This window comes from Podarcis melisellensis, assembly GCF_964234715.1.
Source record: "Podarcis melisellensis genome assembly, chromosome: 12".
Taxonomy (NCBI): Eukaryota; Metazoa; Chordata; class Lepidosauria; order Squamata; family Lacertidae; genus Podarcis; species Podarcis melisellensis.
Window position 1 is genome coordinate 53098845 of NC_138544.1, and position 27071 is coordinate 53125915.

General features: G+C 46.9%; 1 protein-coding gene across 1 annotated transcript in view; it reads left to right on the top strand.

Annotated features, from left to right (window-relative positions):
• The window catches only part of MINDY4 (MINDY lysine 48 deubiquitinase 4), a 91244-nt gene that overhangs the window by 22135 nt on the left and 42038 nt on the right, over positions 1 to 27071 (top strand). The window contains exons 6-13 of the mRNA XM_081931693.1: positions 6961 to 7019; positions 7866 to 7975; positions 10229 to 10345; positions 12434 to 12522; positions 18487 to 18591; positions 20100 to 20163; positions 23948 to 24013; positions 26092 to 26159. Coding sequence (XP_081787819.1) covers positions 6961 to 7019; positions 7866 to 7975; positions 10229 to 10345; positions 12434 to 12522; positions 18487 to 18591; positions 20100 to 20163; positions 23948 to 24013; positions 26092 to 26159 — 678 coding nt within the window. The remainder of the gene's footprint in view (positions 1 to 6960; positions 7020 to 7865; positions 7976 to 10228; positions 10346 to 12433; positions 12523 to 18486; positions 18592 to 20099; positions 20164 to 23947; positions 24014 to 26091; positions 26160 to 27071) is intronic.

Genomic DNA, 27071 nt, shown 5'->3' on the forward strand with positions numbered 1-27071 from the left:
GCATTCCATAGACAGGGAGCCACTGCAGAGAAGGCCCCGTTTTTGTGTTGCTGCCCTCTAGACCTTTTGAGGAGGAGGAACATGAAGAAGGACCTTAGAGGATGATCTCAGGGTCCAGGTAGGTTCATATGGAGAGAGGCGGTCATTGAGGTATTGTGGTCCTGTGCCATTTAGAAAACCTTGCAAACAACCTCTGTGCTTTGTTCAGTTACAGTTGTTGTTGTTGTTGTTGTTGTTTGTTTATTTCATTTCTATTCCGCTTTATATTTTTAAGAAAAATCTCAAAGTGGTTTACATCATATTGAAACATCAGTAGAACAATCCAGAATCCAACATTTCTGAAGAAAGTCAGATATAGAACATACAGTCAAAGCAACCTAATTAACAGAAAGCTTAAAATATTATCTTAAAGATTTCAAAATAAAACATTACAAAGGAGGTCAACTACAGAATACGTATTTAACCCAAAGTTAACAAAAAAACCCTTAAACATTTCAAAAAACAAACAAACATTGCGAAGTGAAGTCAAATATAAAATGCACAGCATAATTAACAAGAGAATAAAATGGGTTTTTAAAGGTTATCTTTTCATCGATTGGTACATCTTACTAACTTTACAGCTGTAAATATATATATGCATATATTATTCCAGAGCTGGACTAGGTAGGTGTTGGCTCTGATTCAGAAACCGGGAAGTGGTGGAGTTGGTACCGAATTTTGGAAGGAAGTCCTGTGTCGTTGTCTTTTTTGGGGGAGGAAAGGGCCTTTTGTCTCTGGGCCCAGCTCATGAGTCGGAGTCTTCTTCCCGTCCTCTCTGACTCCCAGGCTGTCGTCATGCAAAGGGCAGCTCTTCATTTCCTGTGCCCCTTGTCCCCCAGCTTGGCGTCACCGCTGCCTTTGGAGCCCTGGCAGACAGGAAATGGCAGAAGGGAATGACAGCTGGCACCTTGCTTCAGAGACGGAATGCCTAGCCCCTGCCAACTTTGGCTCTGGATAGCGAGAGAGAGAGAGAGGGAACGCCTTGCCTAGCACCACTGAGTGCATCCAGCCACAAGCTGGATACCTAGTGAAGGGAATCCAGGATAATGTTTAGGCACCGTCTTGGGCTCGTATGGGGAAATAGATCTTTCAGTTAAACTGTGGAACTGCCTGCCTCATGAGGCAGTCACAGCCACCAACCTTTTCAGTACAGGCCCCGACTTGGTGGAACGCTCTGTCACAAGAGACTAGGGCCCTGAGGGACTTGACATATTTCCACAGGGCCTGCAAGACAGAGCTGTTCCGCCTGGCTTTTGGTTTGGATTCAGTATGACCCTTATGTTTCCCTCCCTTTGTGGTTTTGATCTATAGGCTACTTTTAAAATGAGGCTGCATTTTAAATTGCATTTTAAACTGTATTTTAAATTGGTTTTTCTTTTCCTATTATGTTTTTACTGTAATTTTACTGGTGCTAGCTGCCCTGAGCCCTGCTCTGGCCAGGGGAGGGCAGGGTATAAATAAAAGTTGTTGTTGTTATTATTATTATTATGGCTTTAAAAGAGAATTAGATGGAATAAATTCATGGAGGAGAGGACTACTGATGGCTACTAGCCACAATGGCTATCCTCTACCCTTCACGGTTGGAGGCAGCGATGCTTCTGAGTGACAATCCCCTATTGCTCAAATCCTGCTCACGGGTTTCCCACAAGTATCTTCTGGCGGTTTCCTCCCTGCGAGAAGTGAGGTTACAGGGAACCAGGCAGAGGGCCTTCTAGGTGGTGGCGCCCGCCCTGTGGAATACCCTCCCGTCAGATGTCAAGGAAATAAACAACTATTTGACCTTTGGGAGACATCTGAAGGCAGCCCTGTTTAGGGAAGTTTTTAATGTTTGATGTTTTCTTCTTTTTATTTATCTGTTGGGAGTGCCCAGTGTGGCTGGGGAAACCCAGCCAGATGGGTGGGGTATTAATAATAATAATAATAATAATAATAATAATAATAATAATAATAATCGGTTCAGCCTCTGTGAGAGCAGGATGCTGGCTCAGAAGGGCCACTGGATTTATCCTGCAAACTCTCTTTCTGTTCTTATAAGCCTTGTTGTTGTTCAGTCATGTCCGACTCTTAGTGACCCCATGGACCAGAGCACGCCAGGCACTCCAGTCTTCCACTGCCTCCCGCAGTTTGGTCAAACTCATGCTGGTAGCTTCGAGAACACTGTCCAACCATCTTGTCCTCTGTCGTCCCCTTCTCCTTGTGCCCTCTGTCTTTCTCAACTTCAGGGTCTTTTCAGGGAGTCTTCTCTTCTCATGAGGTGGCCAAAGTCTTGGAGCCTCAGCTTCACGATCTGTCCTTCCAGTGAGCACTCAGGGCTGATTTCCTTCAGAATGAAGAGGTTTGATCTTCTTGCAGTCCATGGGACTCTCAAGAGTCTCCTCCAGCACCATAATTCAAAAGCATCCATTCTTCGGCGATCAGCCTTCTTTATGGTCCAGCTCTCACTCCCATACATCACTACTGGGAAAACCATAGCTTTAACTATGCGGACCTTTGTCGGCAAGGTGATATCTCTTATAAGCCTAGAAGAGTTATTTTGAGTCTCTAGATTTATTTCTAAAGGTACCACCATGCCGTGGAAAACCCATCAAGCAAGCCGGCCCAACGCTGCAGCCTGATTTCTCCTGCAAGGAGAGTTGGTTGTTTTGAAGTGGCCGGTGACCACTGCTTATTTAAAAAACCCTTTGTGTATTTGTTCTATACTGTAAATAGGAAGCTGTAGAGGAAGGGGGCCTTATTGTATCAAGAGAGGGACTTTCCCCAGCAGCGCTGCTCTTCGTGTAAACACCGGGCCCGCAATGCGCAGAGATCAAAAGGGGGAGGCCTGTCAGTCTGGAGAGAGCGCCGTATGGCTTCCTTATGGAGAGGCCTATTTTCTTCCTGCCCCCTTTTCCTAATGTGATGGATTGCTTCCTTCTTACAACTTGCGGGAACCGTGCATTTTCTTGCTCCACCAACCCATGCGTGCTATGTATACAATAGTTGCGATTGCGAGATCATCTGCTGATTGGGAAGCAGTGCTAAAGTCCTTGCAAGTCTTTCTCAGCCCCAGAAACCCTCTTGTTTTAACTTTTGGGATTGTGGTTTTTGCATTGTGTTGACTGGGAGGCAGTGTGCAGATGCCACAGTTGTGTTGCTGTACCCTGGCGCACACTTATTTATTTGTCTGTTTCTTGCATCCATGCTCCACCCTTTTCTCCAAGGAGCTCATTAGGTACTCTCCTTCCTAATTGATCTCCACAACAATCCTGCGAGGTAGGCTAGGCTGAGAGGCAGCGACTGGCCCAAGGTCACTCTCAGGTACCTTGAGAGACTACATTTCCCAAGACACCCTGCTGATGGCACACATGCACAAGCTTGCTCTGCATTTTGTGTCGAAGAACTTCAGGAAAACCGTGCTCATCTCGTAATATAACTGAAGATTACAAGATGGGGAATATTTGCATTATGAACTGTATAAAATCACTATGTGGAATCTGACCCCGTTGAGTCAAGGCCAATCCTGAATGGACTTATCAGGAAAGGAATAAGAGCGCTGTGGGATTCGAACCCACATTCGCCCTTGGCTGGACTTAACTGTCCAAGGGTCCTTTACCTTTTACCTTTCAGATATCCTTGCCAAAGGTTACCATAACGGTAAAGGGACCCCTGACCATTAGTTCCAGTCATGGCCGACTCTGGGGTTGCAGCGCTCATCTCGCTTTATTGGCCGAGGGAGCCAGCGTACAGCTTCCGGGTCATGTGGCCAGCATGACTAAGCCACTTCTGGCGAAACCAGAGTAGCGCACGGAAACGCCATTCACCTTCCCGCTGGAGTGGTACCTATTTATCTACTTGCATTTTGAGGTGCTTTTGAACTGCTAGGTTGGCAGGAGCAGGGACCGAGCAACGAGAACTCACTCCGTTGTGGTGATTCGAACCGCCGACCTTCTGATCGGCAAGTCCTAGGCTCTGTGGTTTAACCCACAGCACCACCCGTGTCCCAAAGGTTATCCCACTGCAATGTAGTTTTATTGATTGGCAACCCATTTGATTCAATCCCATGACTAGTCTTTTAAAACTCGGATGTTCACTGGGTGGGGTTTTCTTTTTTTGCTTTGACTCATCCTTAAGGCCGGTGATTCATTTTCTACTCCAATGTGTACGCATGCTTCAGTTCTACTGACTGAGTCACGTTTTGTTGAATCAATTCCTTATAGCTTTCCAGGGTGAAAACGAGCGCTAGCTTTATGTTCTTAAGTTACAGAAGGAGTCCAAGAGTCAGAGGTTCAGGAGACACACACCCCCACCAGAAAAAGCCCCACGTATTCTGCTACGAAGGTCCTGAATGTCACGAAGGGAGTTCCCTGCTTTGCTCATCTCCTGCTAAAGAGCCAGGAGGGGAAACGTATGAATGGGGAGGATGTTGCAAGTCGGCAGTCGCTGATGTGATGACATTGTTGAGCTGGGAATGTGTGGGATCCCATATCCGGGATAACGACCTCCGTCTCTCCTCCCATCTGGGTGTGGAAACGGTTCCCTCACTCCGTGGAGACAAAGAGATGTCAGGAATATGGTCCGATTTCAGTTACCAAACTGGAGCGGATCCAAATAGGAAGACAACGCAATGTGCAAAACGAGGGAGGGAGGAGCCCGTGCAACATACCATGAAATAATAGTCAAAATAAGAATTAAAGGTTCTCTGTGACAAGTGGTTTTTGGGGTTTTTTTGAAATTATTTTTACTGGTTTTACAAATACAAAATTATAAACAAAGAATTGAAAAGTACAGTGGTACCTCGGTTTAAGAACAGTCCTGTTTAAGAACGATTCTGTTTACGAATTCCGTAAAACTGGAAGTAGTGTCCCGGTTTGAGAACTTTACCTCAGTCTAAGAACGGACTTCGAATGGTGGAAGGGCACCGGCAGTGGGAGGCCTCATTAGGGAAGGCGCGCCTCAGTTTAAGAACAGTTTCGGTTTAAGAACGGACTTCCGGAACGGATTAAGTTCGTAAACCGAGGTACCACTGTGTATCCATATAAAGAGATTCCTCCGAATCTCAGGACTCCCCTCCCCCACCCTCTCCATGGAGTCCCATTTTAAACATTTTCTGCTGCATCTTCTTCCATACTCCAATTTTTATATCAAACCATATTATCCATGGTGATTGTCACACTGCCAGTGAAATCAAAACCCTGCTCATGTTTCCATCTGCTTACAGTGGTCTCCTAAATAACTTATACACTTCCCCCATTCTTTTATAAAGTTTTTGTCCTCTTAGTTTCTGAGTTTTCTGGTCAGTTTTGACATTTTGGCGTAGTACCATCAACTTGGTTTGCCATTCCTCTCTGGTACATACCTTGTCTTCCTTCCATCTTTGGGCTAGTAGCATCTGAGCAGCTGTTGTCCTTTCGGATATCGGTACCTATAATTCCTAATAGAAAAGCTTCTGATTTCTTAACAAAGGTTATTCTAAGCATATTTTTTTCATTTCATTATATATCATCTCCCAGAAAGCTTTTATTACCTTGCAAGTCCCCCATATATGATAAAAGGTACCATTTTCTTTACATTTCCAGCAGGTATTTGTACTCGTCCTATACATTTTTGCCATCTTAGTAGGGGTTAAATACAATCCGTGCATCATTTTCGCATAGCTTTCTTGCAACGCACAACATGTCGTCAAGAGGTTGTTGGTCTTTTTGAAGGCCCCAGGCTAAAATTGCACCCACACTTCCATTTCACTACTCTATTAGCAGATACTAAAATGAAAGGGCAATTTTGACTTTCCCCCTGCAGGGACGGGATTTGCGGTAGCATCTGGACTCCTGTCCAGAGCTGGAGGCCGGTAGCAACCATTTCCTGCATCCCAAAATGGCAGATATTGAAACTATATGTGTGTTGCTACATCATATAGCCTGCAAGGGCTTTTCAGAGAAAACAGGGCAGCAGGGCTTTACCCCCCCAAAAAAGTTGTATTTCTCCCCCCAATGGGAACGGGGGGATTTAATTTTGTTTGCATTTCAGTGAGAAGCTACCCAATTCACACTTTGCAAACCAAAACACAGTTATCCTTTGGAATTCTCACTTACTTGATTTTTTGCGACACAGTTTTTCAACCAAGTTACAAAAATGCACATATTCAGGGCATGAAAACTAATGTGATAGCGGAATACCTTACAAAAATGCATTGCATTAGGGGAGACTGCTTGCTAAGATGTGTACAGTGGTACCTCACGTTCAGTGGCGTAGCATGGGTTGTCAGCACCCGGGGCAATGCAAGTAATTTGCGCCCCCTAACCCGTGGATTTGCGCCCCCTAACCCTACCCCCCAGATGTTGCGCCTGGTGCGGCCGGCCCCCCCTGCACCCCCACGTTAGGCCCTGTCAGGTTACAGACGCTTCAGGTTACAGACTCCCCTAACCCAGAAATAGTGCTTCAGGTTAAGAACTTTGTTTCAGGATGAGAACAGAAATCGTGCTCCGACGGTGCGGTGGCAGTGGGAGGCTTCAGGTGCGGTGGCTAAAGTGGTGCTTCAGGTTAAGAACAGTTTCAGGTTAAGAATGGACCTCCAGAATGAATTAAGTTCTTAACCAGAGGTACCACTGTATGTTGGTTGGAACTGCAGACAAGAATGGGTTTATTGGGAGAAATTGGAAGTGCTGGCGAATCTCTGCAAGGATTAAAGAAGAAATGGCAAATTTGTTGTGGAGGTCTGAATTTAAGATTGGGAAACTGAGAACTGAGATTGAGAGTCCCTGAATTTTGTTGAGGGGGGTTGGGTGACTTGATGCCCCCTTCGCCCCCATCCTTCTGAGCACAGAATGAGGATGAAAAACTGCTTGCCTTGCTGAAACGTTGTTGTTCATCTCTGTTTATACAGCAGCCTTTCTGATAAATTGCCTCTTGTTTGGTCATCTGTTTGCTTAATTTGTTTCTGTCCAGAAAGATGCCTGTGTCCTCTCCCAGCAGAGACAGCTTGAACCAAGACGCTCTGGAACTAGGTATGTCTTCTTCCGTTCTCAACTAGCTCACTTATTGCGAGGGTAGGGATTTTACGTGTTTATCCATCACTATTTCTGGAGGCCGATAGAAATTTTTATTGATTTATTTTATTGGGCTTTATAAACAAGAATAACATTATACAAATAATTATACCACGTCTCAAGTCATTTGTATGTGACAAAAATAGCATAATAGATGTGGGAAAATATCTGCAACATATGTTTCGTTTACAGGTAGGTAGCCGTGTTGGTCTGCCGTAGTCGAAACAAAATAAAAAAAATTCCTTCCAGTAGCATCTTAGAGCCTCTGTGCAGTGGGTCTCCATTTTCATTGAGCTGCCTGCTATGACCCCAAGCTCTCGTAATGAAAATCCAAATTCTTTATAGCAGAACTTTATGTATGTGTCAAATCAGTATTCCTGGAGGGTGATGCTTGTGTTTTTCAGCCAGCATGGTGTAGTGGTTAAGAACGGTGGACTCGTAATCTGGTGAACTGGGTTCGCTTCCCCGCTCCTCCACATGCAGCTGCTGGGTGACTTTGGGCTAGTCACACTTCTCTGAAGTCTCTCAGCCTCACTCACCTCACAAAGTGTTTGTTGTGGGGAGGAAGGGAAAGGAGATTGTTAGCCGCTTTGAGACTCCTTCGGGTAGTGATAAACTGGGATATCAAGTCCAAACTCTTTTTCTTCAGCCGTGACAGATATGTAGACGGAACACATCTTTAAAGACTGGAAGAGAACGGAGGGCGCCTTCACTTGCCGAAGCCACAAAAGCGAATGTTTTGGGGTTGCATGTTTCTGAGTAAGAGTTCTGGATATTAAACAGCCTTTCCTTTGCCCTCCGCAGTTGATGTTGAAGACGAAGAAAATTTGGAGGATGTCTACATGATCCCCGACTCTTCGGCTCTGCATGCTGTCCAAGTCACGTCAAAGCCCATTGACTACTATCTTGCAAGGGTAAGAAACACATTGATGTGGCCGATGCAGAACATTCTGTTGGAAAGGCCGAATGACTGTTGTCGTACACAGAAGCAGACCAGCACCCCCCAAATCTAGCCCAGTGTGGTCAACATTTAGAAGGTCTCAGGCCCAGCTCTTTGGAGAGAGGTTCTTCAAACGTTGGCCACCTCACATCCTTCAACTGTAGCTTGAGGTATGATTAAATGGAATATCCTCTATGCCTGCTTGAGATCTCCAAACATGAGGAATTGCAGTTGTGTTAAACCACAGAGCCTAGGGCTTGCCGATCAGAAGGTTGGCAATTCGAATCCCCGCGACGGGGTGAGCTCCCGTTGCTCGGTCCCTGCTCCTGCCAACCTAGCAGTTTGAAAGCACGTCAAAGTGGAAGTAGATAAATAGGCACCACTCCGGCGGGAAGGTAAACGGCGTTTCCATGCGCTGCTCTGGTTCGCCAGAAGTGGCTTAGTCATGCTGGCCACATGAGCGCCGCAAACCCAGAGTCAGCCACGATTGGACCTATGGTCAGGGGTCCCTTTACCTTTACCAATAGTGAGTCAGACCATGATCTAGCCAGACCAGGGGACATGGGAGCCCTGCTGGGGCAGATCAAAGGTTGTGTCTGTGGGATGTGATCCATGAGAGACAGCCAAGTACAACATTCATTGTAATGCAAGAGAAGACATGCAGGGGAATGTTTGGTGCAGCCAGATGAAACTTCCTGTTCCTCCTGGCTGGAGCATAATTCCTTTTGCATGTGATAGAAGGTGGGCGTGACCTTACCTGTCCAGGTTACAAAAGGATGAGTCACACAGCACACTTTCTGACTTCCTTCTTCGTTTGACCAGCTTTCAGCTAGGACTGCTCTGCTAGCTCTCAGCTAGCAGAAGCACTGGGATTATTCCCCCATATGGGGTAGATCCACATGTACATACTTGTCTGCCTTCAGGAATCCAACTGTGAACTGATGTGAGTAAACTTCTTTATTGACTTTCAATAAGGTTGTGGCGTCTTTATTCTTTTAAGAGGGATTCAAAGGAACTTACCAGGAACGTACAATTCAATCTGAGACAGGGCGAAAAATAATATTTTTATTATTTGTACCCTGCTCATCTGAATGGATTGCCCCAGCTGCTCTGGTTGGCTTTCAACATATACAAAAACACAATGAAACATAAAACATATATAAACCTCCTGACACAGGGCTACCTTCAGATGTCTAAAGAAAGTCGTATTATTGCTTATCTCTTTGCCATCTGATGGGAGGGTGTTCCATAGAGCAGGCGCCACTACCGAGAAGGCCCTGTGCCTGGTTCCCTGTAACCTCACTTCTTACAGAGAGGGAACCACCAGAAGGCCCTCGGTGCGGGCTTCGGTGTCCAGGCTGGACGATGGGTGTGGAGATGCTCCTTCAGGTATACTGGGCCGAGGCCGTTTAGGGCTTTAAAGGTCAGCACCAACACTTGGAATTGTGCTCAGAAATGTACGAGGAGCCAATGTAGGAGCCAAACTGCTGGAACCCATCCTGGGATTTTATGGCAAAGGGTGGGTAAGAAACCGTAGCGTGAACAGCAGGAGAGCTCCATGCTGTAATATTTTGATAGCAAGGTCCACAAACACCCTTGGAAAAAAAAAGCTTTTCAACTTTAAATTAATTATCTGCCCCCCCCCAGCTGCAGTGGGCTCCATTTTCTTTTAACAATTAGGCTTGGCACAGCCTTCCTGAAGATAATGGAAGACTGGTTGAGTCCCAAGTGGGTCTGCAGCCAAAAAGCCTCAATCTGTTGCAGTGACACACACACACACACACACACACAGCCATTTATGCCGAAGGAACATTGCGAGGGAAGGAAAAAACGACTCTTCGGGTTAATCAGGACAACTGTATACGCCATTTATTTTTATTAAATTTACGAGTGTGGCGAGACAGGCTCGGGCAGCATGCCACTGGGTTTCTCCTTCCTGCTTGGAAACGCCTGCAGGAATCAGGGGGCTCAGAATGCTGACTGTGGGGTTTATAATGCAGGGGGAGAGAGAATGGAATGGAGTTCCCTGAAATAGGGCGTGGCTGGCTGGAATCCTAACTGTTCGGATCACGCAATCGCCCTTAGGCCGTCCTTGAAAACTTATTTGTTGGGGGTTTTTGTGCACCCCCCCCCAGAGTGAAGCATTAGATTTCTAAAAGAACAGGAGGTCTGTCCTTCCCTTTTTAAAATTCTTAATCTCATGTTTCCCCTCCTCGTTTAAATCAAGGACCTGAAGATCCTATTGTTTGGCTCCAGCCTCGGCTGCTTCAGCGAGGAATGGAAAATACAGAGCTTTATGTTTAACGACAACCCTCAGCTGAAGTATGGCATTGTGCAGAAAAAGGTAAAGTCTGGAGACAGGATTTTGAAGCCACTGGGGGAACAATTTATGCGGGAAGGGGGCGCTGTCCTAGGCCAGTCCCGTTGGAATGGCGCTAGTGCAATAGTGTGCAAGGAGACTTTCATCTGGACGGAACCCTAGGCTCAGTCAAGTGTGCTTGTGCATAAATCACCGCACATCTTGATGCGGCTGTACTGGTGAGCTCACGAAAGACTGTCTTTGCTCTTTGGCAGCAATGCACATTCATGCCTCGGTCATATAGTTGGGGGGAGGAGATGCACAAGGCAGCTGAAGGAAGCGGAAGCTGTGGCAAACGGTTGCATGCACAGAATTCCTGATGCACCGATCCCACTTCTGGGACAAGAGCAGATCATCTGTGACTCCAGGACACAGAAAGTTCCGTACAGTCATTCCCCTCCGAATATTCTTTTTTTCATACATAATTTTTATTGTTTTTAAATCATAACAAACAAAAAATTCAGCAATTTACACCTTGTTGTCACAAATTTCTTTCTATAAGACTTCCTTCAGCTTCCCCTCAAATCATCCATACCCTAATTTAATAAATTCACACAAATCCTAGCTTATATTGACATTATTTTCTCTTTCCTTCTTTTTCTCTTTAGACAATATTCCAACCTTTCCCCTCCGAATATTCATGCACAGAGCAGAATCGTGCTCCATGTATTTCTAGACCTCAGCTCCCATGACCCCTGGCTGCTGGCCATTCTGGGTAGGGCTGGTGGTAGTTGGGGGTCCATGAGTACCTGGAGTGGGGCAGAGATTTCCCACCTCTGTTACATTTAGGATTGTGCAGATCGCTTATGAAACGAAATAGTTTTTCGCTCTTTGGCCAGCCAAGCCTAACACATCCTAAAAAAACCGCATTTATAAATATTTCCTCATGAAAGCAATCATTTTTTTTTTAAATTGTGTGATCTCCAGACATATGCTTTTGCATCTCCATAGCCTGTTTGTTTGCTTATCTCTTTATTGTTTGATTATTGCATTTATGCCCCACCTTTTCCTCCGGGGAGCTCGAGGGGGTGTACGTGGTTCTCCCCTCTCCTTATTTCAGCCCCACAACAGCCTTGTGAGGTGGGTTAGGCTGAGAGATAGTGATGGGCCCAAGATCACTTAGTGAGCACGCTGGCCAGGTGGAGATTCGAACCCTGGTCTCCCAGTCTGAACCCTGCAAACATTGCCCAGTTGGCTGCCTTAAGGAAGACCCATGTGCTCAGTGACCCATGTGCTCAAGTCTGAGGACCCATTACCGACCTCCTAAGAGTAAGACTTAGGACGCAGGAGGCGCTGTGGGTTAAACCACAGAGCCTAGGACTTGCTGATCAGAAGGTTGGTGGTTTGAATCCCTGCGACGGGGTGAGCTCCTGTTGCTCGGTCCTTACTCCTGCCAACCTAGCAGTTCGAAAGCACATCAAAGTGCAAGTAGATAAATAGGTACCACTCTGGCGGGAAGGTAAATGGCGTTTCCATGCGCTGCTCTGGTTCGCCAGAAGTGGCTTAGTCATGCTGGCCACATGACCCGGAAGCTGTACGCCGGCTCCTTTGGCCAATAAAGCGAGATGAGTGCCGCAACCCCAGAGTCGGTCACAACTGGACCTAATGGTCAGGGGTCCCTTTACCTTTAAGTGTAAGACTTAGGAGGATACAGACGGGGAGACCAGGGTTCGAATCTCCTCCTGGCTGGGATATTTGAGCTCTTTTGCTCCAGCCGTTTGCTCCCAGGCCACCTGGCCACCGAAAGAAATCAGACCTCTGCTTCACCCCTCGACGACAGAACAAATCAACCACATGCTCCAGATCTTGGCATCGCCTGTGCATACTGTTCTGAGGTTTTCTTCTTTGGGAAAACATCCAGGGACGCAACCTTTTAATTACAAGCGCAGAATTTTCAGCCGGTCGCAACGTCCACGACATTTGGGCCACGGCAGTTAAAAACACAGAAAACAAAGGGAAAGGAGGTGGGAGACTAGGTGGAGCTGAAGAGGGTTGCAGCCCGTGCAAGCTTCTCACCAGCTTCAAACGGCGCTCATTGTTTTTCTCTGTCCCTTGCCTTTTGCCGTTGTCTAGGGTGGGCCGTGCGGGGTCCTGGCAGTAGTCCAAGCCTGCCTCCTGCGACATCTTATCTTTGGAGACAGCAGCAGGAACAGCGATACGTGGTGAGTCGACGCTGGTGAGAGCCGGCCTGTTTTCCACCCTAAGCTGAACGCTAATCCCCCTCTATTGTTGGAAGGGGAAAAGGGGTCTTCCTGGTCTTGACCTCATTAAAGGGAGATAAAGTCCAAATTGCAGCGCCCGTGTTGACTGAGAGGGTAATGGACACCGTCCTTGAGGGTCAAGCCCTATGTATTTTTTGCACTTGCAAAACACACGTTGTTCGTGACAGGCCGGGTGTGTTTGGGGAGGGCTAGGAAGCCGGACGGACGCTCTGCAGAAGCAGTGTGTCATTGTGTGCAAGTGTACAAACACCCTCTGCATGCACAAACATGGCACATGTGTTGGCAGGTCACTGCATCAGCTCCCCACTGCCATGTCTCTTGGCCCTATGTACACTGTGAGACAGTACTCTCTGCCTCCCCCTTAAATTCCCCTGCAAAATGCCCTTGCAAATGCCCCTGTTTAAGAGGCCTGTTAGTAACTCTCGGCCATGAGCTCCCAGAAGCTGCAATGAGCTAAGTTTGACCGCTGCTGACTGCTAACTCCTCCCGATTAAAATAATGAATACCTAAGCTATGGTTTTCCCATTAGTGGTGTATGGAAGTGAGAGCTGGACCGTGAAGAAGGCTGATCGCCAGAGAATGGATACTTTTGAATTATGGTGCTGGAGGAGACTCTTAAGAGTCCCATGGACTGCAAGAAGATCAAACCTCTCCATTCTGAAGGAAATCAGCCCTGAGTGCTCACTGGAAGGACAGATCCTGAAGCTGAGGCTCCAAGACTTTGGCCACCTCACAAGAAAAGACTCCCTGGAAAAGACCCTGATGGACCAGAGCACGCCAGGCACTCTTGTCTTCCACTGCCTCCCGCAGTTTGGTCAAACTCATGCTGGTAGCTTCGAGAACACTGTCCAACCATCTCGTCCTCTGTCGTCCCCTTCTCCTTGTGCCCTCCATCTTTCCCAACATCAGGGTCTTTTCCAGGGAGTCTTCTCTTCTCATGAGGTGGCCAAAGTATTGGAGCCTCAGCTTCAGGATCTGTCCTTCCAGTGAGCACTCAGGGCTGATTTCCTTCAGAATGATTTCCTTAAGAATGAAGCAAAATTAAATTGGATTAATTCATCAGTGCTGCAATGTCACTCCCAATACTCACCCCCCTGAAGTAAACCGAAAGGGGGATAAGATCAAAATCCCTTCCACGCACATTCTAAATCTGAAACATCCGCATTTCAGATGAAGACGCCATTTGGAATTTTAGACAATAGCAGGCCTCTGTGTGAGAGATAAGTCGTCTTGGTGTTCCCATCTCTGGTTTGCTCAAAAGATCTCCCCATTTGAGAAGACTAAACATCAAATCAAAGCATCAGACATGAAAGAGAGGCCTTTGGCGTTCTTCCTCTGCCTTTGGGACAGTGTAGGATGTTAACCTTCTTCCGTCTCCTCGGAAGGGTGTTGGTGACTTGCAGGGAAGCAGATAAAGGCGAAGCGAAACCTTACATCACTCATAGCTAATCTGGGCACTTCTTGGTGTTGGTCACTTACGGTCGAGGAAAGAGGAAGCAAGATCTTATGTCACCCGCAGCTATTTTGGGTGCTTCTTGGGAGCATTTGAGGACACAGTGCCGGGTGTCAGATCAATAGCTTTGCAGGCCAAGCACCAGTTGGGCAGTTGAGTTGGGTTGGCTGGGCTTACTGGAGGCCACCAGGTTGGCAAAGACTAGCCTACCTTGCATCAGATGGATTGCATCCAATAGTGGTCCACTGGGGCAGGTGTTGACATGGTGAATACCCTAAATTTCGCAGGTGGGAGCAGGTGCTCAGTTCTCTGCTGGTCACTACTCCTGTCCCAAACATGAGCTCAAACTGTTGTCAGCCTGGGATGAAGAATAATAATATTTTTATTATTTGTACCCCGCCCATCTGACTGGATTGCCCCAGCCGCTCTGGGCGGCTTTCAACATATACAAAAACACAATGAAACATCAAACATATATAAACTTCCTGATATAGGGCTGCCTTCAGATATCTAAAGAAAGTCGTATACAGTGTTACCTCTGGTTACGTACTTAATTCGTTCTGGAGGTCCGTTCTTAACCTGAAACTGTTCTTAACCTGAGACACCACTTTAGCTAACAGGGCCTCCCACTGCTGCCGCGCCGCCACCGCGTGATTTCTGTTCTCATCCTGAAGCAACGTTCTTAACCCGAGGTATTATTTCTGGGTTAGCAGTCTGTAACCTGAAGTGTCTGTAACCTGAAGCGTATGTAACCCGAGGTACCACTGTAATTGCTTATCTCTTTGCCATCTGCTGGGAGGGTGTTCCATAGAGCGGGTGCCACTACTGAGAAGGCCCTGTGCCTGGTTCCCTGTAACCTCACATCTTGCAGTGAGGGAACAGCCAGAAGGCCCTCGGAGCTGGACCTCGGTGTCCGGGCTGAACGCTGGGGGTGGAGATGCTCCTTCAGGTATACAGGGCCAAAGCTGTTGAAGACTTTGAATTATTTTTCAGTTTCTGCATTTCTCCGCCTCTGCTTTCAATTCTCGGAGCTGAGTTGTATGTTGAAACCCTGGCAGCGAGGGACGTTTGAAGCTTCCCACTCTTCAGCTTATGGGTTACAATCAGGAGTCATCAGCCCATCATCATCATCATGTTCATTTGTTTTGGTTTTTCTTCCCCTCTCAGCCGTTCCACAAAATGTCCCCCTTGGGGTCTCCTTTGCCCTAGCCAAAGTACATTCTTCTGCATCCTACGGAACTCGCTGTCCAGGGCGGGGTCGTTTTCCAATATCTGGCCCGAAACGGCCCTTTCCTAATGTCTTCCCTCTGCTTTTAACCATTATGCTAAGTACTTCCTTTCCCTCCCGATCTGAACCCATCAGCTATTTCCAGACATCTGCCATCGTGCTCTGCAAGCTGCCACTTCGCTCGCCCAGCCACCTCTCATAGAAATCAATCAGCCTCCTTTGAAAAGGGAGTGTCGTTCTTTGAACCGAAGATCTAAAATGGAAAGGGCATTAAGGAAGAGGAGTTTGCGCGGCCAGCGCAAAGGTTGCTTTCAGATCATGACACGGCCGGCTCCCCTGTCGATTTCTTGCACCTTTCAAGATTTTGTTTCAGTGCACACAAAGGCGTATTGCATGCCAAAGATGCGTGCAAAATTTGCATTTTGCAATCGAATGTGTCAAATTGTGTGTACGTTAGCAATTCTTTTCAAGTGTGCACCTTGCGTAGAAAGTACCGTATTTTTTGCTCTATAAGACTCACTTTTTCCCTCCTAAAAAGTAAGGGGAAATGTGTGTGTGTGTTATGGAGCGAATGCAGGCTGCGCAGCTATCCCAGAAGCCAGAACAGCAAGAGGGATTGCTGCTTTCACTGCACAGCGATCCCTCTTGCTGTTCTGGCTTCTGAGATTCAGAATATTTTTTTTTTCTTGTTTTCCTCCTCCAAAAACTAGGTGCGTCTTGTGGTCTGGTGCATCTTATAGAGCGAAATATACGGTACATACAAATTGTGTGCAATTTAAATGTGAAGTTTTGCTTCGTCTGTTTGAAAAATCTGCACTGCAAACAGATGAAAACATGAGCAGGGTTGCAATAACACTTGTAATGTAACGGGTATTCTGGAGATAATGAAGTTTTTAATAATAATAATAATAATAATAATAATAATAATAGGGAGCACAGTCGTACCTTGGTTGTTGAACACCTTGGTACTCGTCTGTTTTGGCTCCCGAACGCCACAAAGTGAGTATTCTGGTTTGCGAACGTTCTTTGGAATCTGAACGTCTGACATGGTTTACACAGCTTCCGATAAAGTGCAGGAAGCTCCTGCAGCCAATCGGAAACCGTGCCTTGGTTTTCAAACCTTTTCAGAAGTCGAATGGACTTCTGGAACGGATACTGTTCGACAACCAAGGTGCGACTGTATAGAAAAAGATGCAGTAGAAAAGATTTACCGTATTTTTCGCTCTATAACAAGCACCCGACCATAACACGCACGTAGTTTTTAGAGGAGGAAAATCCGTAGGCATGCCACCCGTAGGCATTTCCTCCATAACACGCACAGACATTTCCCCTTACTTTCTAGGAGGAAAAAAGTGAGTGTTATGGTGCAAAAAATACAGTAATAGCAGAGTCCATATGAGGGATGGTGGGAAGTCCAGAGATTTGGAGAAATCTCTTAATTGTGGGTATGCTATGTTATTTTTATAATTTATGTTTTATAATTTTTATAAATTATGTTTAAAAAAGAGAGAATTCTGCCTGAACCAGAAGGGAGTCTACCAATGTTTGAGCAACAGCAAGGCTGATATGTGAGAGAATTGGCTGCTTGGTTCTCGCCTAGTCCAGCCTCTGATGAGAGTGTGGCTCAGAAGAGGACATTTCAACACATGCAGCTTCTTGGTGGGGTAGAGGAAGGAAGAGGTGTATAGACTGCAATTTCTCCTACAGCATAATCCTTTGCGTGTTTACTCAGAAGGAAGTCCTGCTGTGTTCAGTGGAACTTACTTTCTCAGGTAGAGATGGGGGAGAAATAGAATCCAGTTCACAGTTAAATGTGAACCGACCTAATTTACAGTCCAAAACAATATGGAAACTGAAACACTGCCTTCTTTTGAAATTCGCACCTCTCTGAATTTTGCAACGCAGTTTTGCAGCCAAGTACAATGTGTAATGGGTGGTGGTGCTGTGGGTTAAACCACAGAGCCTAGGACTTGCCGATCAGAAGGTCGGTGGTTCGAATCCCTGCAACGGGGTGAGCTCCCGTTGCTCGGTCCCTGCTCCTGCCAACCTAGCAGTTTGCTAGCACGTCAAAGTGCAAGTAGATAAATAGATACCGCTTCAGCGGGAAGGTAAACGGCGTTTCCGTGTGTTTCTCTAGTTTGCCAGAAGCGGCTTAGTCATGCTGGCCACATGACCCGGAAGCTGTACACTGGCTCCCTCAGCCAATAAAGCGAGATGAGCACTGCAACCCCAGAGTCGGCCACGACTAGACCTAATGGTCAGGGGTCCCTTTACCTTTACAATGTGTAACAAAAGTGCATATACTAGGAGGGGAAAGCATGCAAATAAAATATGCATATTTGTGAAAGTAAGGAACAAGAGGCAAAAATTGCTTTGAAAAATGTGGGAGGAAATACCGTATTTTTCTCCCTATAGGACACACTTTTTCGCCTCCAAAAATGAAGGGGAAATGTGTGTGTGTTTTGCCTCCAAAAATGAAGGGGAAATGTCCTATGGGGCGAATGCAGGCTTTTGCTGAAGCCTGGAGAGTAAGAGGGGTCGGTGCGCTATCTGCAAGCCTTGGGAGCTCGGTGCGTCTTCCCGCCGGGCTCCTAAGGCTTGCGGATAGCAGCCTGCAGGCTTTGCAAGGAGATGGGGGACTTCCCCCATCTCCTAGAAAAGCCAGTAGAAGCTGCACAGCTCCTTTAAAGAGCAGGCGGCTTCTGCGGGAGGTGGGGAATACTCCCAGAGCTTGTCAGGGCTGGTGGGGGAAGGCTTGCGGATAGCAGCCTGTTCGAGCTTCCCCCGCCCCAGCCCCGCACCTGGGGAAAAAAATAATTTCCCCCCCTTTATTTCCCCCAAAAAAACTAGGTGCGCCCTATGGGACGGTGCACCCTATAGGGCGAAAAATACAGTACCCAAAAAAAAATGTTTATATTATTAGAAATTCACACTAAAATGCTGGTGTGTTCTCATGTGAACTGAGGGGATTGGAATTTAATATTGGAATCCCCAGCAGATCCTGGAAGAGCTGGGAATGTTCTCCATCGGAAGCCCTGCAGGGCCGCTGCTGCCAGCCAGTGTAGGCAGCATTGAACTACAGGGAGCAGTGATCTGACGCGGCAGAAGGCAGCTTCCTATGTTTACTGCCGAATGGTCCTCCCTGTTCATTGCCCATTTCATTTCTCCCCTTGCAACGTTTGCCGCTGGTGACGCCTTGCTATCTCTTTTTGTCTCGAAACAGGCAGTGCCTCCAAGTGTCGGCGGCTACCAGAACCCAGTGCCTCACTCTGGCCATCGCCGGCATTTTGTGGCGCGGAGGCGGCTGCAGGAAAGCCATGATTGCCTTGTAAGTGGAAGACGTGTTTTCGGAAAGTTTGAGCAGACCTCCTCCCTTTCCCGCCCCCTTCCGACAACGCCCTCCTTAAGCCACTGATTTTCACACGTTTCATCAATAAAGATCCTGATAATAGAGGGTCAGCTTCCTTCGGAGACAGCTTGGCCTCCTTTACTGATTTTCCACCCCGGGAAGATACGGGGAAATATTGTGCATGTCAGAGCACGCCAAACCAGGCGGGATGCTGTGTGAAAATCCCTTGGGTTTTCCCTCCCCTAGCTAACAGCAGCCGCAGGGAGTGGTGTTCTTCATCAGGACCGCAGCAAGGGAGAGAAGGTTCAATCCTGGCCACTCCGCACCACTCAAGTCCCAGAGACTTTTGGTGCCTTTCACATCTGCTGCTAATTTGGAAAACACACACACACACACCCTGGTATGTTTGCAAAAGTTGCACAGAGCATTGTGACAAGTGTGTCCACTCTGTACACATAGCATTCGTCCATTTATGAAACTGCAGCAAGCGCTGCAACAAAAGGTTGTGGCGTGGAGTCCGCGCTGCTGTTTTCAGGGAGAGGCACCCTCCCCAGCCAAGGTTGGGCTCAGAGTGACTTACAAGCAATAATAAAAACAAGTTGAATGAATACAACTTAAAAACAAAAATAAAATACAACATTAAAATAATGGAACATTAAAATATTAAAATGTAGCCTCATCGCAGGAGGAGAAGGAAAAGAAAGGGAAAAAAAGAGAGGGAGGGAATCAAATTGGCTCCAAGCCAAAGGCCAGGCGGAACAACTCTGTCTTACAGGCCCTGCGGAAAGAAATCAGATCCTGCAGGGCCCTGGTCTCATGAGGCAGAGCGTTCTTCCAGGCTGGAGCCAGTGCTGAAAAGGCCCTGGCTCTGATTGAGGCTAATCTAACTTCCTTAGGGCCCGGGACCACTTGGGTGTTGTTATTTATGGACCTTGAGGCTCTCCGTGCAGTAGCAGAATGAGTCAGAATATGTCAGTTCTGTTAATATTTTTGCAGCAAATTAATTATTTTTGCAGCAAGGACTAATCATGTATGTTTAATTACTGTTGAAAATGATATGTTAAAAAAACTAATAAAAAAGTGTGTGTGTGTGTGTGTGTGTGTGTGTATTGCAGCAAAGACCTGGGAGGCTGCCAGGATATATTGGCCCCCTTTTCCATAGAAAAACCTTATCATAGCTTTGGTAGGTCTTTGGACCAGAGTCGGACCAGTGGTGTTGCTTAGAGGAGAGGATGTTTTCCCAACCTCTGAGGTTCCTATTTAAAGAAAATCTGAAGGACAAAAGCACATGGGATTGCCGTTTTCCTCTTCCCTGGGAAAGTATCACGGGGGAGAGATTCTAAACTCTTGTTGCTCCTCCAGCCCCTGCCAAATATTGACCCTGTATGCAAAGGGCACAGTCCTTCAATGACTTTTGCCCTTAGCAAACGGGGCTCCTCATCGGCTGTTTTCCTTCTTCAGATCTTTTGTTGTTCTGTTCTTTTTAGGTGTACTGGAACGCAGCAGTTCACTCCTGTAGGGAAATACAAAGCAGATGGGATCTTGGAAACGGTAATGTTTTAGCCAGAACTGTCCGCCACCCGCCCTCCACCTTTCATAGAATAGTAGAAAGTTGGGAGAGACCCTGAGGGTCATCTATTCCAACCCGCTGCAATGCAGGAACCTTTCTTGGGTATATGTTTCTGGTTTTGTAGTTAGAAACAGCGTACAGTGGTAACTTGGTTCTCAAACGCCTTGGTACTCAAACAACTTGGAACCCAAACACTGCAAACCCGGAAGTAAAGTGTTCCAGTTTGCGAACTTTTTCTGGAAGCTGAACGTGCTCCGTTTGGAGTGTTACGCTTCCAATTTGAGTGCCACACTTCTGTTATGAGTCTTACGCTGAGGTCTGTCTCTTTTTGCTATTTATTTTGCATTTTTGCGGCTCTTTCGGTTTTTGTTTTTGTGGCACTGTGGAACCCAGTTCAGCTACTGATAGATTGACTGTGTGACTGCAATACATTGTTTATTGCTTTCATTTTATGGACCAGTGTCTTGTTAGATAGTATAATTCATGTTAAATTGCAGTTTTAGGGGTTGTTTTTAAAAATCTGGAATGGATTAATCCATTTTGCATGACTTTCTATGGGAAAGCATGCCTTGGTTTTGGAACGCTTGGGTTTTGGAGCGGACTTCCAGAACGGATTAAGTTTGAGAACCGAGGTACCACTGTACTCTTTTCCGCACGTGTGGAATTTGCAGACTTGTTGTGTTCTTGTGGGATTTGCGCTCTTGGAATCCCGAGAATCCCTGCTATCCATCAAACTTGAAATGCATGCTTCTAGCCCTTAATGCCAACAAGAACAGAACCGGGAAATATGTGGTCAGCGTCTGGCAAACGCTGAGAATCCAGGTTTCAGCAGGTTTCAGCAAATCTGGGGGTTTAGCCACTCAACAGTTATTTCCAGAGTCATGGGAGTGTGTGGTTGTGTGTGTGTTTGTTCCCAAAAAAGAGGGGACCCAAATTCCCTTTCTTCCGGCGGGGCTGCTGTTAGGGAGGGGAAGAGAAGAAGAAGAAGAAGAAGAAGAAGAAGAAGAAGAAGAAGAAGAAGAAGAAGAAGAAGAAGAGGAGGAGTTTGGATTTGATATCCCGCCTTTCACTCCCCTTCAGGAGTCTCAAAGCGGCTAACAATCTCCTTTCCCTTCCTCCCCCACAACAAACACTCTGTGAGGTGAGTGGGGCTGAGAGACTTCAAAGAAGTGTGACTGGCCCAAGGTCACCCAGCAGCTGCATGTGGAGGAGCGGAGACGCGAACCCGGTTCCCCAGATTACGAGACTACCGCTCTTAACCACTACACCACACTGGCTCTCTACACCACAGAGGCGTAAAACTAGGCATTACACAACAGTTAAAAAAACAAACAGAAACCTTGACACCGGGACTCCAATATACATGTTTGCACATAACCCATGCGGCGAACCCCAAACTGTGCAGAGTGGAGATGAGATCAAAACAGTAATGAACCGGAAAGATCGTTCTTGTGGAATGAACGTCATGAAAAATACAAGGCGTTTCAATTTAAGCCTCCCTGGGGAGCCGCGGAGCTTCGCGTTCCGCCTCCGCAACAGAGGATCCTCATCAGCCCTACATCTCCCGACCATCTCAGAAAGTAGGGGGGAGAGAGAGAAAGAGAAAGAGAGAGACCATAGTTCAGGGCTTTGCGTCTTCAGAGGGTCCCAGGTGAAGGGAAACCCCCCCCTTGAGACAGTGGGGAGTTGTGGCTGGTCAGAGACTAGCCTGGGTTAGGCAGACAAATTGTCTCACCTGAACAGGCAGCTTCCAGGTCTCTTGTGTGTTATTCCGAAACACCCCCCTTCTTCAAAGCTCCCCTGAGCCTTCTTCTTAACCCATTTGAGCCACATTTCTGCTTTTTTGAAGGGGGGGGTCATTTTTAATTGATTTTACAAATGAGAATTAGTTACAGTAGCAAATAGGTAAAGTTAAAGGGACCCCTGACCATTAGGTCCAGTCGTGCGCTCATCGGTCCAGTCGGTTGCAGCGCTCATCTCGGTTTATTGGCTGAGGGACCCGTCATACAGCTTCTGGGTCATGTGGCCAGCATGACTAAGCCGCTTCTGGCAAACCAGAGCAGCGCACGGAAACGCCCATTTACCTTCCCACCAGAGTGGTACCTATTTATCTACTTGCACTTTGACGTGCTTTCGAACTGCTAGGTTGGCAGGAGCAGGGAGCTCACCCCATTGTGGGGATTCGAACCGCCGACCTTCTGATCAGCAAGTCTTAGGCTCTGTGGTTTAACCCACAGTGCCACCCATGTCCCACAGTACCAAATACATATCCATAAAACTAGATTTCTCTGAATCTCACAACTCCCCCCCCCCCATCCACTCCGTGGGTCCTGTTATCAACACTTCCAACTGCATATTATTTAATAGTCTCTGTTTTGTATCTATCCACATTGTCCATAGGGCACGCGGGTGGCACTATGGTCTAAACCACTGAGCCTAGGGCTTGCCGATCGGAAGGTCGGCGGTTCGAATTCCCGTGACGGGGTGAGCTCCCATTGCTCGGTCCCTGCTCCTGCCAACCTAGCAGTTCGAAAGCACCTCAAAGTGCAAGTAGATAAATAGGTACCACTCCAGCAGGAAGGTAAACGGTGTTTCCGTGCGCTGCTCTTGTTTGCCAGAAGCGGCTTAGTCATGCTGGCCACATGACCTGGGAAAACTGTCTGTAGACAAATGTCAGCTCCCTCGGCCAGTAAAGCGAGATGAGTGCCGCAACCCCAGAGTCGTCTGTGACTGGACTTAACGGTCAGGGGTCCCTTTACCTTAACTTTCATTGTCCATATTTCTTACATTACAAGTGGGATTAAAATCTTGCTAACATTTTCATCTGCTTACAGTAGTCTCCTAAATAAATTATAAACTTTTCCCATTCTTTCTTGAATTTCTCGTCTTCTTGGTCTCTGAGTTTCCCAGTCAGTTTTGCCATTTTGGCATAATCTAACAGCTTAATTTGCCACATTCCTGCTTAAACCAGGGCCACATCCACGCCATGCCTTTAGAGCAGCATCATGCCGTGTTAAACCACCGTGGCTTCCCGCAAAGAATTCTGGGAGCTGTAGTTTGTTCAGGGTGGTGAGTGCTATCGGGAGGCTTCCCGATTCCCCTCACAGAGCTACAGTTCCCTTAGCTCCCTGTGAAGGTAAAAAAGGTAAAGGACCCCTGACAGTTAAGTCCAATCACAGACGACTCTAGGATTACAGCGCTCATCTTGGTTTACAGGCCGAGGGAGCCGGCTTTTGTCCGCAGACAGCTTTTCCGGGTCATGTGGCCAGCATGACTGAGCTGCTTCTGGTGCAATGGAACACTGAAACCAGAGCAGCGCACAGAAACGCCATTTACCTTCCTACTGAAGCGGTAACTATTTATCTACTTGCACTTTGACGTGCTTTCAAACTGCTAGGTTGGCAGGAGCAGGGACCGAGCAACAGGAGCTCACCTCGTCGCGGGGATTCGAACCGCTGACCTTCTGATCAGCAAGCCCAAGAGGCTCAGTGGTTTAGACCACAGCTCCACCTGCCACAGCGCCAACCAGTCAGGGGTCCTTTACCTTTATACTCCTACTAGAAAGCCTCAGAACCCCAATATGTAGCAGAATGCCTGTCTCCACCAGGAGAAACTCTTTGCTACACATGACAGTAGTCCTCTCTCTCTCTCTCTCTCTCTCTCTCTCTCTCTCTCTGTTTGGGATTTGTTGCCTAGACCTTTGCTGGATGTTCCCATTGTATTTTGGCCTAAATTTCCCCCCACTCTTTATTCTTCCTTTCGCAGCTGATGTTGCACGTTGCCACAAGTTACGAAGACCTGCTGAGGTTCCTGCAACGAAATATTCATCAGGTACGAATCTCGGCCAGGTCCGGTTCTCAATCGCTTCTCAATCGCGGTGTGATTTTTCTCACACACACTTGTTCAAAGCATTTATTTTCATTTGCACGTTGCCTTACATGATTCATAAAACTACAAGTGAGGTACTCAAACTATATTCTTGTTCTTCCTGTGTGTGCCAACTATTCTGTCCGTGATTTTCTTCCTGTCCTTGTACAATGTTATATCTATCTTTTCCTGGTTGTTGCTGTTCTGCATCCTGCCTTGGGCAGAGCTGATATCCCATTGTTTTTTCAGAATTCCTCCATTGCTCTGCCTTGTGTTTCGTCGTTTTGCCACTTTTCACAGCAGCTGCAAAAAATCACACTGTCCCAATAAATAACTACGATTCCACAATTCTACCTTGATGGCTTTACCTCCAGCTAGGAAAGGGAGGAAGACCTGCTTTCTTTCAGCTTGTTTACTATAGTCTTCAGTTAGCAAGTTTCTGTGGAGCATGTAGCAGACTTGGCTGGCGACAGTAACTTGTCAAAGAGACTGGATTTGACCCCTTTAGCTGTCTCTGCTTCTACAGAATCTCATCTTCTAGGTACAGAATGCCGGGAAGGTCCATAGCTTAGAGGCAGAATGTCTGCTTTGCAAGCAAGAGCTTACTGGTTCAATCCATGAAGTCTCCAGGCAGGGTTAGGAGAGGCAGCCTGCCAGAAATCCTGGACAGCCTCTGCCAGTCAGGGTAAGAGATACTGACCAAGACAGACCAAACATTCTGCCTTGATATAAGGCAGCTCCCTATGTTTCTAAAATCACAGGTTTGGCAGGGACACCAAAAATAACTTACAGACCAACTCCCAATTCTACATCAGTACAAAATAAATTCAACCCCCCCCCATCAATCATCATAATACATATTGTGATATTTTGATTGGCCTAATATAGTGTGGTAGTTCACAGTTTTGCTTAAGAGTAGACCTGGTGAAATCAATGGACCTAACTTAGTCATGTCCATTCTTTTAAATGGGTCTGAGAAAGGTAAGATAAATGACCCTGGGTGGTTAAGTCCAGTCAAAGGTGACTATGGGGTTGCGCGCTCATCTCACTTTACTGGCCGAGGGAGCCTGCATACAGCTTCCAGGTCATGTGGCCAGCATGACTGAGCCGCTTCTGGCAAAACCAGAGCAGCGCACGGAAATGCCGTTTACCTTCCCACCGGAGCGGTACCTATTTATCTACATGCACTCTGACGTGCTTTCAAACTGCTAGGTTGGCAGAAGCAGGGACCAAGCAACGGGAGCTCACCTCATCGCTGGGATTCAAACCACCAACCTTCTGATCGGCAAGCCCAAGAGGCTCAGTGGTTTAGACCACAAGGCCACCCGTGTTTAATAATAATAGTAATAATAATAGTAATAATAATAATATTTTTTATTATTTATACCCCAGCCTCCCCGGCTAGAGCTGGGCTCAGGGCGGCTAACACCAGTAAAATTACAGTAAAAACATAATGGGGGGGGGGACCCAATTTAAAATACACATTAAAATGCAATTTAAAATGTAGCCTCATTTAAAAGTAGCCCATAGATGAAAACAATAAGGGGAGGGAAATATAAGGATCAGACTGAGTCCAAAACAAAGGCCAGGCGGAACAGCTCTGTCTTGCAGGCCCTGCAGAAAGTTGTCAAGTCCCGCAGGGCCCTAGTCTCTTGTGACAGAGCATTCCACCAAGTCGGGGCCAGCACTGAAAAGGCCCTGGCCCTAGTTGAGACCAATCTAACCACCTTGTGACTTGGCACCTCCAAAATGTTGTTATTTGTGGACCTTAAGGTCCTCCGCGGGGCATGCCAGGAGAGGTTTGGGATTCTTTTCTTAAGCACCAACATAATTACCTTTACATTTTTTAAGATGAAACAAAAGTATCTGCCAAAAGGATAGTTGGCGGTCCTGTTGCACATGGTCAGTATTTAACACAGTATTTAACATAAAAAATATTTTTTAAATAAGACAAATGGATGCATTTTTGGTCCAAACGACTAGTTTGAAAGGTGCGCCTTCCAGCTGAGAACCTTGACCTTCTTCCTTTCCTTCCCTCCCAGTTTGAGGCTGGTCCGTACGGTTGCATTCTTCTGACTTTGTCCGCGATACTATCAAGATCCATCGATCAGTGAGTATATCTGCATTTCTTTCTGAAGGGTGGCTGGCATTGGCTCCTAAGCCTCTGGGATATAGTTGTGCGATGTGCAGCGTGGCCAAAGTTTTCAAGTATGCTCTGGCTTATCGTAGATGGAATTCCTTAGGCCCCGGTTTCTCGAAAAAAGGCTCCTCTGAGACTCCCTGAATGGGCACGTTGATTTTTAGAGCCGTATGGGCTCTTTGCGTTCCACCTGCCCAGGGAGCATCTGTACGTGTGCAGTGTTTTAAAGTTCATTAACCCGAAATGGTAAGCGTAGACAGTCACTATCAAAGCAGACTGCGATGAAGGCAAGATGCCTTTCAGTACTCAATGTCCTGCAGAAAGCGGTGATAGGCGCTCCAGTGGAAAACAGAACAGTTTTTTCCAGATTGATGGACTGTTAGTACAGTGGTACCTCGGGTTACAGGTTACAGACTCCGCTAACCCAGAAATATTACCTTGGGTTAAGAACTGTGCTTCAGGATGAGAACAGAAATCGTGCTCTGGCGGCACGGCAGCAGCGGGAGGCCCCATTAGCTAAAGTGGTGCTTCAGGTTAAGAACAGTTTCAGGTTAAGTACAGACCTCCACAACGAATTAAGTTCTTAACCCAAGGTATCACTGCATAGTATATAGTATAGTATATCTGAAGGAGCGTCTCCACTCCCATCGTTCTGCCCGGACACTGAGGTCCAGCACCGAGGACCTTCTGGCGGTTCCCTCCCTGCGAGAAGCTAAGCTACAGGGAACCAGGCAGAGGGCCTTCTCGGTAGTGGCGCCTGCCCTGTGGAACGCCCTCCCACCAGATGTCAAAGAGAACAACAACTACCAGACTTTTAGAAGACATCTGAAGGCAGCCCTGTTTAGGGAAGCTTTTAATGTTTGATGCATTACTGTATTTTAA